At 41.5% G+C, this 11,203-nt stretch overlaps 1 protein-coding gene across 1 annotated transcript; it reads left to right on the top strand.

Annotated features, from left to right (window-relative positions):
- The first annotated feature begins 7,506 nt into the window (after window positions 1-7,506).
- LOC143335514 (putative 2-ketogluconate reductase) lies at window positions 7,507-11,101 on the top strand. The gene is made up of 6 exons (XM_076754992.1): window positions 7,507-7,548; window positions 8,935-9,313; window positions 9,521-9,692; window positions 9,917-10,095; window positions 10,181-10,277; window positions 10,708-11,101. Exons 2-6 carry the CDS (start codon window positions 8,938-8,940, stop codon window positions 10,862-10,864), a joined length of 981 nt encoding a protein of 326 aa, XP_076611107.1. The 5' UTR covers window positions 7,507-7,548; window positions 8,935-8,937; the 3' UTR covers window positions 10,865-11,101.
- The last annotated feature ends 102 nt before the right edge of the window (window positions 11,102-11,203 follow it).

Here is an 11,203-nt window from a genome sequence, read left to right as displayed (position 1 = left end):
AAATAATATGAACATAAATACTAGTAGGTCTGAGTGTCTGTATTGTAAATTTCCCTTGGTCTTAAAATATCTTAGACGTAAACGGACAATGTAATATTAAACAGTGATGTTGGTTTGTTTTGGCGCAGACCAGCCACATTACTATTTGTTCTATAGCTTCTCGTGTATTTACCGTGCTCTCCTGTATTTATGCTATATCTCTTCATAGCTTTAATTTCATTTTGATTTATGGTCTACATCTCCTAACATTCCCTATGCTTTTTTTTTTTATTATCCCTTTTGTGCCCTGAGGATAGTCTTATGTTTTTCTTATTTGTTTTATACTTCATATTTGACAAAATAAATAAATCTCGACTCCAAGTGCACCATCTTTTTCTTGCATTAACAGCCTCTCAATGAAGATGGGTTTTCATGTATATTTTTGGTCATAACAATTTTTCAGGTTAGAAGTTGTAATATTTGTTGTTTATAGGGAAAAAAAGGCTTGAAGCAGCATTTTCAATATTTCAAAAGCGAATAAAGACTTATCTGTTTGTGCAGCCATGCACTGCATGTGTCCTTCACGTACACTGAATTCTTGTATTTAATAATGCAGTTTAATGCTAAAGTAATTTCATGCAAATGCATTTTCTACTCACAGTGTTGCATGAATTATGTGTGTCTTATCTTCCTTGCTGTTTTTTCGCTAATGAGAACTATTTGCAATCCAGTGCTTTGCAGGGATTCAAATGATAAGGATAAACAGTTGCAGACTTCATTTTAATCCTTTACTTTAAAACATGTCCTTGGACTTTCTTTGCATTCCCTTACATTACCTCCAGTTGATAACTAATAAGCTTACATATTTCTGAGTATTGCATGACGATGATGAGACAGATTATGATAATGATAACCGCCATGCATTCGCTGTGGCCCAGTACAGGTGTTCCCATGCAGGCACATTGGGAGCCATGCTTTGCCTAAGATGATTAGTGGAAGTCAAAGCCACGGGGCTTATTCAGCCGGTGTTCCAGGGAGCATTTTCTTAATGGCCTTATAAAGTACACTGAGAACACCTCCCTTCTGTTGAGTCAGCAAGATCCTGACCACACTGACAGGCAGAATGATTTGCTGCATTCAAAAACTAAACATAAAAGACGAGTTTTAAACGTCTGAAAAACACTGACACGTCATCATCTTTGGTTCATTTAGATAAAATTTTGTGTTGCCCTTCTCTTTGCAGTGTTGCAAAAGTCCAAATTTATAGCTAACAATGCTAAAATGGCTATAAAAGTAATGCATATAGGAGTCATATCTCAGCTGAGGTTCATTCAGGACCAATGTCCCTTGAAATTTTGGTGGTAAATTAAGTTATATAAACCCTGACGATGCCATACCTGGAGATTCAGTGAACTGAGATGCATGCATGAATGCATACAACAGTAGTGGCACATGAAACATAAAACTAAGGTCATGCTCCTCCACCAATAAAAGAAAAAATCTCATCATAATTTTATGGCTTTAATAAAGACAGTAAAGAGATGCAACAAAGCAAACTGGGGACGTGGCAGTTTGTGGTCAGTGTCTTAATCATTAAGTTATGCAGACACCCCCAAAAAACATGATTCTGCATTTGGAGAAAACAAAAATAATTTCAAGACAATACCATACAGAGAGCGTCATGTGATATGTGATCATAATTGTACTGCATTATTAGAAATATTGTCTTTGTCTTGTCTCATTTATGCCATCTTTGTGCACTAAAACAGACAACTTGCAGGTTGCAAAAGTTCAGATGCAAAAGCTGATGAAATATCATTTAATCAAATTTTAATGACAAAGATCCTGAGTCTCTGACGCCTGTACCGATGCAGTTTCAGCGTGAGTAATTCAGTGTCATGTTGGCATTATTTAACACTGTAATGCTGTGAGTCTCTGTTGTTGGCTTTGACCAGCAGACAACAGTGTTATTCACTCTCAAACAGGAGCGAGAGCTCATCAGTGAGAGCTCATCAGTGAGTTTGACCCTGAGGGAGAGTCCCTGAGTACTGTGGTGCCAGCACTGCAACCTCTGACTAATAGGTTTGCATAACATTGATCTGACTGGCTGTCCACTGAAGAGCAATCCCCAACTCTGCACCCATCCACACACACACACACACACACACACACACACACACACACACACACACACACACACATATACACACCAGTGAGGCCTGGTCTGCCGCAGCTCAAACAGCAAGAAGCTTTGAACTGGAGAGCCATCTTCTAAATCAGCCGGCCCCATGGCTCTCCACGGGCTCCGTCATTAGATAACAGCGGCTTTAGAGACACGGCTAAGTAGCTGGTGCTGGTTGGAGAAGCCACTGAGCTGCACAGCAGAGGACCAACAGCCTCTTATCTGTTACCTAACCAGAAGGTGCTAACCTTGTGCTGCTTTGAACCCGCTGGGGAGTGTGGCCAAAGTTTTGAGATGAGCTGACAGTCATCCTATAACTGAGGGCTGTGATCTTAATTACAAAAGGCCTCTGAAAGTAACATAATTAAAAGTTATCTGCAATGACATTCACCTGCAAGACTCCATCATAACGCCTTTGTTACTGTTTTTGTTACTGGTCTCATTTTATTGCAACTTCCTACTGATTCTTCCAAACAACTGTGCAATATGTGACATTATGATCCAGTGTAAGAGTGGTTACGATGTGTAGTGTATGCTATAGGGGTATCAGTGATCAGAACATGGGTCACTGGACACCGGAGAGGAGCAGGTGATCCTCCAGCTGTCAGAGAACAAGGCCGGCTCAGCCTGGTCGACCTGTGCGTCATGAGCAGCAAACTAAAGCTCATGCTGACTGGATTACCAAGCAGGTGAATTTATTCTCAACCAGGACATGCTGAGAGCTGCGTGTTGAGCTGTTTCAGAGCCATTAGAAAGGGACACAGGTGTGAACTGTGTGTGTGTTTGTGTGAGTGTGGTCTCTGCAAGACAACAGCACCTGCAGGGGAGGGGAGATTGTCTGAACAGCCCGGGGACAAAACCCCCCGGGGAGAAGCCTGAGTCACTGAAGACATGCGCTTGTCCCACAGAACACGTTCAACAGGCCGAGTCTCCACACGGTTCATGATGAAAGAGTTGGACACCAGATGTTAGGTCAAACATGAAGGCAGTGGCAAATACACAGTGAAGGAAATGGAGGCACATGACAGCACAATGATTCACATGATACTTTGATGCAAACGCTCAATCAGAAAAAGGCTCAATGCACACAAACCCAACTGTGCACACATCCACTATGTTTTCTTAGGTATGTAATAAAATGAGAAAACTAGATGATTATGTCTTCAACAACTAGGTGCAGTTTCATCATACACCAAGTCTGAATGAAATATGATCAGATCTTGGAAGACTGCCAGTTATTAATACCATACAAATGTGAGGTACTTTCATTTTATACTTTCACTCTACTACATTTCAAAGGGAATTATTGTACTTTTTCTCCATTTATTTGACCAGAATAACCCACAAAACATATGATTAGTATATAAAACGGTATATATAGTTAGAGATTGAGTAAAGCAGATAAACCAGCTTCAGTTCCACCAACTACATTAAAATGCTGTTCAGACATTAATATAACATTCACAGGGTTCATATTTTCTGCCTGATGAAAATCTTTACTTTGGATATATTCAAGTCATTTTGCTGATAACATTTTTGTGCTTTTCTTAACAGTCTGAATACAGAACCTTTATTTGTGATGGTTGTAAGATATCTCCTTACTTCCTCCACCACTGTATAGCTGTGGCAGGGTGTAGAAATACGTTTAACGCTGGGAGAACTGACTGCCAGCTCATTTCTTATTCTTTACACATCACTGTTATTATTTGGTCTCTGGATGAAATTAGCCATATAATCTATGATACATTTAATTTGTCCATGTTCCTTCTGTCCCTGCAATTGACTTCTGCCAGGATGTACAAGAAAATACAAGACAGCAGACATGACACCACAGCAGTAACGCCATTTATAAAGCCTACAGCAAAGTCATCTGCATTGTTTTGGAGTTTTATTTTTATCTGCTCAGAGAAGGCACAGTGTAAAGCAACTACACCTTGACTTCAAAGAGCTCTGTGGTGCCGATAAGCTGAGTCAGGATGAGGCTGTGGACTCACGTCAGCAGTCTATTATAGAGAGGCAGAGTTTACTTAAGAAGTTTTCACTTAGTGTCTCCTCTGTGCTGTACCGTGACATCTGTGACACCACAGGACGACTGTAAGTCCTCACCTGTCTGCAGGCATGAGGCCAAGACATGCAGCTCAACCAGCCCTGCTGTGCTGAGCCATGATGTAAAGTGTTTACTGGAAGGGGTGGTGTTGGAAAGGGCGAATATTTTGATATCACGTGACGTGGATCATGCTTCCATGTTTGTTTATTGATCGGCTGAGATTGATTCAGAAGGGCATTGGCAACAATATCCAAAGTGCTGTGTGATGAAGCAGAGATATAATTGCTGTGTCTACCACGTGAGTCAGCGCTTTGCTAAAAGGCCTTCTGCTGTCGGATGTGGCAGCAGATGGAACTGGAGCTTGGCTGGAGAGCTGAACTGAGCCCAGTGAAAGCCAAAATGACTCCTGGCCAGCATGGATCGAGGGAGGAAGAAGGTTGCAGCCTCAGACACACAGAGCAGAGACAGAGAGAAGGCACCAGAGGGGGCGGGAGGAGGTGGATGGTAGAGCTGAAAGTTTGGGGGAGCAGCCAGGTGACACAGGGGTGGAGAGGTAGAGTGAGAAGGGAGAGATGGGAGGAGGTGAAGAGGAGCGACAGACAGAAGTGTGGAGGAGGAGAGGGAGGGATGGGGAGCTGAAGGGAGGAGAGGAGGAGCAGATGCTTTAACTTACGGTGGTGAGATTATGCAACAGTGACAAGCATGTAAGATGCTGATCAGTAGCTGTCTGACACACATGGCCACTTCTTTGGCTTTGGCACACACACACACACACACACACACACACACACACACAGGGAATCACAATGCAGCTAAACCAACTTTTACTAAATCCAAGTTGAAGCTGCTTTTAAAAAGTTCAGTAAGTGACCTTGCGACTCTGCCAAGTCTTTCATCTGCTTGTATTTACAGACAACTGAGTGAATACTTCTCTACCTTCAAGGTGCCACTGAGCACCAGTGAGTCATGTCACCAAGAAATGCAGCAGGAGAAAAGTGATGTGGAAAAATACAAGTCCTTATGTCTAATAAGAAAGTTTTTGCAAAAGTTTAAGGCTTCAGAGAATCTTAAATGCTCTAAATTGACATAAACAACCAATTCAACCTCCAGTGAAATATAAAGAGGTTACGTTCAAATATATGATTGATTGTGTAAAAATCTAAAAAGTAATATAAACAGTGGCACTTTAAATATTGTTTCCACAATGCTGACAAAATGAACGATAAATGAAACGTTCGAATAAGCCATTCCAGAACAAAAGGCTAAAATATAGTCAAGTGTTAAAAAGCTGATAATAAGCTTTTCCTTGATTTTTGCTTTTTTGCTTTGCTTCTGTGAAATACACGATACTTTTGCACCTGCAGGCCTGCAAAAACATAAAAAATAAAAATTACTGATGAAACACTGTATAAACTAAAATAACATGCATGTACTTGTTCACATTAATGGCATGTCAAACAGATTGGGAGCCACTGTTTTACACAGCGTTGGTGTTGCCAGCTGATTATTTTGATATGTTATTCCAAGAAAAAAAAGGTAGTTTGGGTCATACATCCCACATCAAAGAAGAAGGTGAAGTGTTGTGTGGGCTGATGGGCCCATTCAAACAAATGTGAATCACTATGCTGCCACGGGCATCTTAATTACACTACTGCCACCCAGTGGCTACATGTTGACATTATTTGGCTGTTCTGTATGTTATAATCATTCCTCAGTGTTTTAATTTGCATATACGCCACAAGATTTCATATTACACCACCCTACCATGATGCACAAATCTCATATGGTGCCATTTCCAAAGCATGTTGATGCTGGAGTGTTTACTTTTTGCACATTCTCGGTCATTCATTTTGTTGGTTAACTGCCAGTTTGCATGTTCTTCCAATTACATGCTCCTCTAATTCCAATTACTATTTGCTGCTACAGTAGCTTAACTTCCCCTTTGAGGATAATTAGTTTCCTCAGATCAAATCAGAATCTTCCACTGAACTGATGAAAACAAGCAGATACAATAGGAGGAGAAGTGAAACAGTAAGCGAGCCCAAAATTATTAACAAACTCGACTATGAATCTGGAACAGCTTTGTTCTTATTCGTGTACTGTCCCTTTATGGGTGGAGCGGGGGTTCTGACCATTGGTCGCTGTGCTCAGTCTTGTTCAATCATCACCCTGAAGCCTCCGCCTGCACTCCCGTTCACTGTGCTTAATGAATTCCTCCACTCCTCTCCCCTTCATGCCCCCGGTTGTAGACGTCCCTCTGTGCTGCTAAAGTTTAATCTCTTTAATCTAAAGCAAATGGAAGTAAGATATGATCAAAAACCAGCTGAATGTCCTCCTCTGAAGCTGAAGTGTCTACTCCCCCTGGGTCCAGCTGAAGGTGAGAACTTAACTAACATGAAGTGAAATTAAATGTTGAAGCCATTTGGGATAATACTACATACTACTACAAATATTTTTTAACCATTTGATGCATTTTCTTTCTGAGCACCCGTGAGCTTGTTCGGGATTGTTTATTTGATCCACAAGTTTCATGTTAATAATTCATTCATTGCAATTTGACCTGTGGACTTTTTCTGCATACAGTCCCTCTTAATTTGTCATCCAGCTGTCTCTATTAACAGTCTCATTTACTCGTCAGCAGAATGCAAAGTCTCTGCTATGTCCAGTGTCTGAGGAGACTGTGGGGTCCAGCACAAGCACAGCGGCTTGTTAAAGTGACAAACTTGCACAGATCTGTACGCCAGCTGCAACACAGAAAGGTACTGTGCAATTTTACAGTTTAGGCATTCATGCCATGGTCAAGGGGCTTTTAATGAGAGTATTTCTGGGGAAAAGCAGGATACAAACTTTGCAGGGTACAAGGTCAGAGGTCAAGTTCTGCTTGGAGGAGACTGAGTTCAGCTTTTCAATTTTTCTACAAAACTGTGATGATCATATCAGCTTCGGGGAACAGAGGAATTTAGAGTGTTAATAATACAGAGTTATGGAGAGAGATGATGCAATGCAGGTCAGATTTTCAACTTTGTATTAATTTATGTTTTCTTCAGGAATGAAACCATAGCTGACATATTTTAAGATTAAATGTTTGTGTTTCTTTTGTACTGAATATAGCATTTATCAACAGTGAAAACTAAAACAGCATAAAACAACAACAACAACAACAATATATAGTTGTAGTATTGGAAGTTGGAGGTGGATAAGGGCAGCATTGCTGGTTGTGTTGTTTGGAAAAAAAAAAAAAGAAAAAAAAAAAAGGGCGCTCTTATTTTGAAATCCTCCACATTCCCTAAGTAGAACTTCCTGGTTCAAGAGCAGAGGGGAACCAGAACGAGGAATACTTGTGAGTGCCCTCCGATGCATTCCAAATTTTATAGCTTCTAAGCTTCTTCTGACTTTCTCGTCATCAGTATGGGACCTGTAAACGTGTCACGTGGTGTTCCTGCTTGAACACTTCATTCATTTATTCTGTGTATTTAGTGAGGAGTGGTCTGAGCTCACCTCAGGCATCCATCTTGGAAACTGGTCTAACGACTTGTCCCGATTTTAACACTGTCACTCTCAGTAATGCAATATTGTGACGTCATATGTTCTATGCTTGGCACTCATGAGCACCAGCACCACCCCCACTCCCTCCTCACACACACTGTACAGGAATGCACACACAGAGTTAAATATTCAACAGGATCGTTAAAGTTCAGCAGCTGCAGGCTCAGAGTCGCGTTAAGCCAACAGGGGCCAAAGATTAGGTGTTGGACCCCGATCCTATCTGTGTCCCACCCTCTGTGCATTATGCATGTATTAATACTATGAAATGAACTCGATTAATTGGACAGAAATTTAGTAAAATGCGCTGTTTAAGCACACACACACACACACACAAACACACACACACACACACAAACACACACACACACACACACACAAATATATACTGTATATATACACACACATATGTTTTATTAGCTAGGAGGCTAAACTAAGTTAAACTCTAGTGAAAACTTTAACTAGTTTTGTTGTCTTTATTATTCATATGTATATATATAATTAAAAATGACAGTAAAACTAGAATTTAACTCAGTTTAGTTAGGATGCAGCTAACCTCCTTGCTAGCTGCTTCCTAGCTAGCTTGTCCATAAAGAGCAGTAATTTCTTCTCTTGAGTCTTCTCTCTTCAGCGCCACAACGTCATCTCCACGTTGCATTACATTCATTTAACTTACAAACAGCGAAATTTCGTTTTAACTCTTCATTTTCTTACATAATATCAGGGTTAGAGGTGCTGCCAGGCAGATTTTCTTACCTTTGGACAGAACCTGGCTAGCAGTTTCCCGTTTCCAGTTTTTATGCTAAGCTAAGCTAACCAGCTGCTGGCTGCAGCTTCATATTGACTACAGACATGGGAGTGCTATCGATTTTACCGTCTAACTACTTAAAATGTTGAAAAAAATTTGCTTCAAGGCCTGAATTTTATCAGTAATATGTTTTAGTGCATACAGTACAAACAACCACATCTGTAATTAATTAAATGACCACACATGGTGAAACTGGAGCCTTTGGGCCCCCTGATGGTCTGAGGGGATGCCCTGATAGTAATCTAGTGTTGTAGAAAATTGCATTATTGTGCCATTAAAAGCCATTTTGTTTCACCCCACCCCGCCCACTCAGGTCGTGAGATTAAAACACATTTGTGTTTGTCTTGCTCTCACCTCTGTGTTTCATCTCTCCAGGTAATGGAGGACAACAAGCCATGGGCTCTGTTCTCAGAGGCGGGGGAACAGGGATACAATGAAGATGTCATTGACATCATGAAACAACACTTCCAAATCATCTGCCACAAAGACTTCCTCAAGGACCCCCAGCTCTACGGTCCTAAAATCCAGGCCATGTTTGTGTGGTACACCTGTCCTGCGGCCGAGCCTTCGCTGCTCACCTTACTTCCCTCCCTGAAGGTGGTCGCCAACGGGGGCGTGGGCATCGACCACCTGGATGTGCCGTACATCACCAGCCTTGGGGTGAAGGTGACCAACACGCCCGGTGTGGTGAGCGACGCCACTGCAGACATGGCACTGGGTCTGCTTCTGGCATCTGCACGGAAGATTGTTGTGGGTGAGCAAAGTGAATTTCATTTATTTTTCTGAAAATCTCTTTTTGCAATCTGTAAGACACCATGTATCAAAAAGCCATAAAAAAAATGCTAACAACAACAGCGTTTCTGAGGGTTTGTTAGTTAGTATCTGCAAAGAAACTCCAGAGCAGCAGCAGTGCAGTCAACACATTTTTGATTGAAGGGCTTTTGGTTCTGTTTTCTCACAGGTCACCAAATCGCTCTGGACCCCAAAACCACCCATTTACCAAAGGGACTAATGGGAGTTGAAGTCTCAGGGTCGACGCTGGGGATTATTGGAATGGGACAAATTGGCAGCAAAATCGCTCAAAGAGGCAAAGGGTTTGACATGAAGATCCTGTATCACAACAGGAACAGGAGGTAAAAGACGCACATATTTCTAAAGAGTAAAGGTACAAAACATTGATGCTTGACAACTTTGGGATAATTTAATATCACTTCATAATCCAGTAATGGGCCCAAAAGCCTCACCAACTTGTAAATACGTCACTACTGTAACGATCCTAAAAGTCTGGAGCGTTTTAAAGCAGGGAATGAAAGAGACGCTGCTAATGGTCAGATCACCTTTCCTTTGTGCTGTTAAGGACTGTTGAAGAGGAGCAGAGAGTGGGGGCGACTTACTGTGAGAACATGGATGACCTGCTGAAAGAGTCCGACTTTGTCGTGCTGGCGGTCAACCTGACCCCTGAAACCACCGGCCTGATCAGCCACAGACAGCTGGCCCTCATGAAACCCACAGCAACTCTGGTCAACATCAGCAGAGGTGAGCAAAATGTGTCTCCTGGACTCCACTGATCCCAGTTAAGTTATTTTGAAACTCTGATCTTTAACTTCCTTTCATGTCACAGGTTCTGTTGTGGACCAGGACGCTTTAGTCAAAGCTCTGCAGTCCGGATCGATTGGTGCAGCAGCGTTAGACGTGACTCACCCTGAACCTTTACCAAGGTCTCACCACACTCAACCACACTCAATCATTTTTCATCAAAGTGAGACTGTTTCACTGTAGAAAGAAGAGCGACCACAGTCTTCTTCTTTTGACCTGAGCAGCTGCACTCAGTTCAACACACGAAGGATCATGATACTCTCACCTGTTACCAATCAACCTGTTTACCTGTTGAATGTTCCAAACAGGTGTTTTTGGAGCATTCCACAACTTTCCCAGTCTTAAGTTGCTCCTGTCCCAACTTGTTTGAAATGTGTTGCTGCATCAAATTCAGAATAAGCAGATATTTACAAAAAGGTTCATGAGGTAAAACATATATTGTCTTTGTACTGTTTTCAATTGAGTATATGTCAAAAAGGATTAGCCACTCCTCGTACAAGCAAAGAGTGCAGAATTTAACATTTATCCACACCTCCTCTTCTTCCTCTGCAGGGATCATCCTCTCCTTAGCCTTCCTAATGTGCTGATCACTCCCCACTTCGGCACCAACACTTACACTACAACAAGACGGATGATACAGAGGATGGTAGAAAATGCTCTGGCGGCAGTGAAAGGCCAGCCTATTCCCAATGAAGTCAAACCAAAATGACTTCAGTGATGACACCTCAGCTGTTCTTTCATCTTTTCATGAAGTAGTTTTGGTTGTATGACATGTTGTGTCTAATGATCTGCTGGTACTAAATGACCATTTATTTTACATGTATCAATTAGCAAATGTTTAATATCACTATGAAATTACATCATGATTTTAACACTTAAGTGTAGCCTTTCCACGACTGTTACATTGAAAGACCTGAAAAAGACAATAAAGCTATCTTTAATTTTGAAACTTGCACAGCTGACCTTCATTCCCTCCTTGAAACTTTGACTCCATGGAGTTTACCATGTTTGTACTGTAGCCCAGAATGGACAAACCAAACATTGGCTC

This window comes from Chaetodon auriga, chromosome 17, assembly GCF_051107435.1.
Source record: "Chaetodon auriga isolate fChaAug3 chromosome 17, fChaAug3.hap1, whole genome shotgun sequence".
NCBI lineage: Eukaryota > Metazoa > Chordata > Actinopteri > Chaetodontiformes > Chaetodontidae > Chaetodon > Chaetodon auriga.
Note: the sequence above shows the minus strand (reverse complement) of the source record. Positions and strands in the feature narration are given on the sequence as shown.

What these genes read in the sequence shown, in the direction of transcription:
- LOC143335514 (XM_076754992.1), top strand. Translation starts at nt 8,938, where the DNA reads ATGGAGGACAACAAGCCATGGGCTCTGTTCTCAGAGGCGGGGGAACAG. An exon ending in TGCACGGAAGATTGTTGTGG is followed by an intron (nt 9,314 to 9,520) that starts GTGAGCAAAGTG and finishes GTTTTCTCACAG; the next exon opens with GTCACCAAATCGCTCTGGAC. An exon ending in TCTGGTCAACATCAGCAGAG is followed by an intron (nt 10,096 to 10,180) that starts GTGAGCAAAATG and finishes TTCATGTCACAG; the next exon opens with GTTCTGTTGTGGACCAGGAC.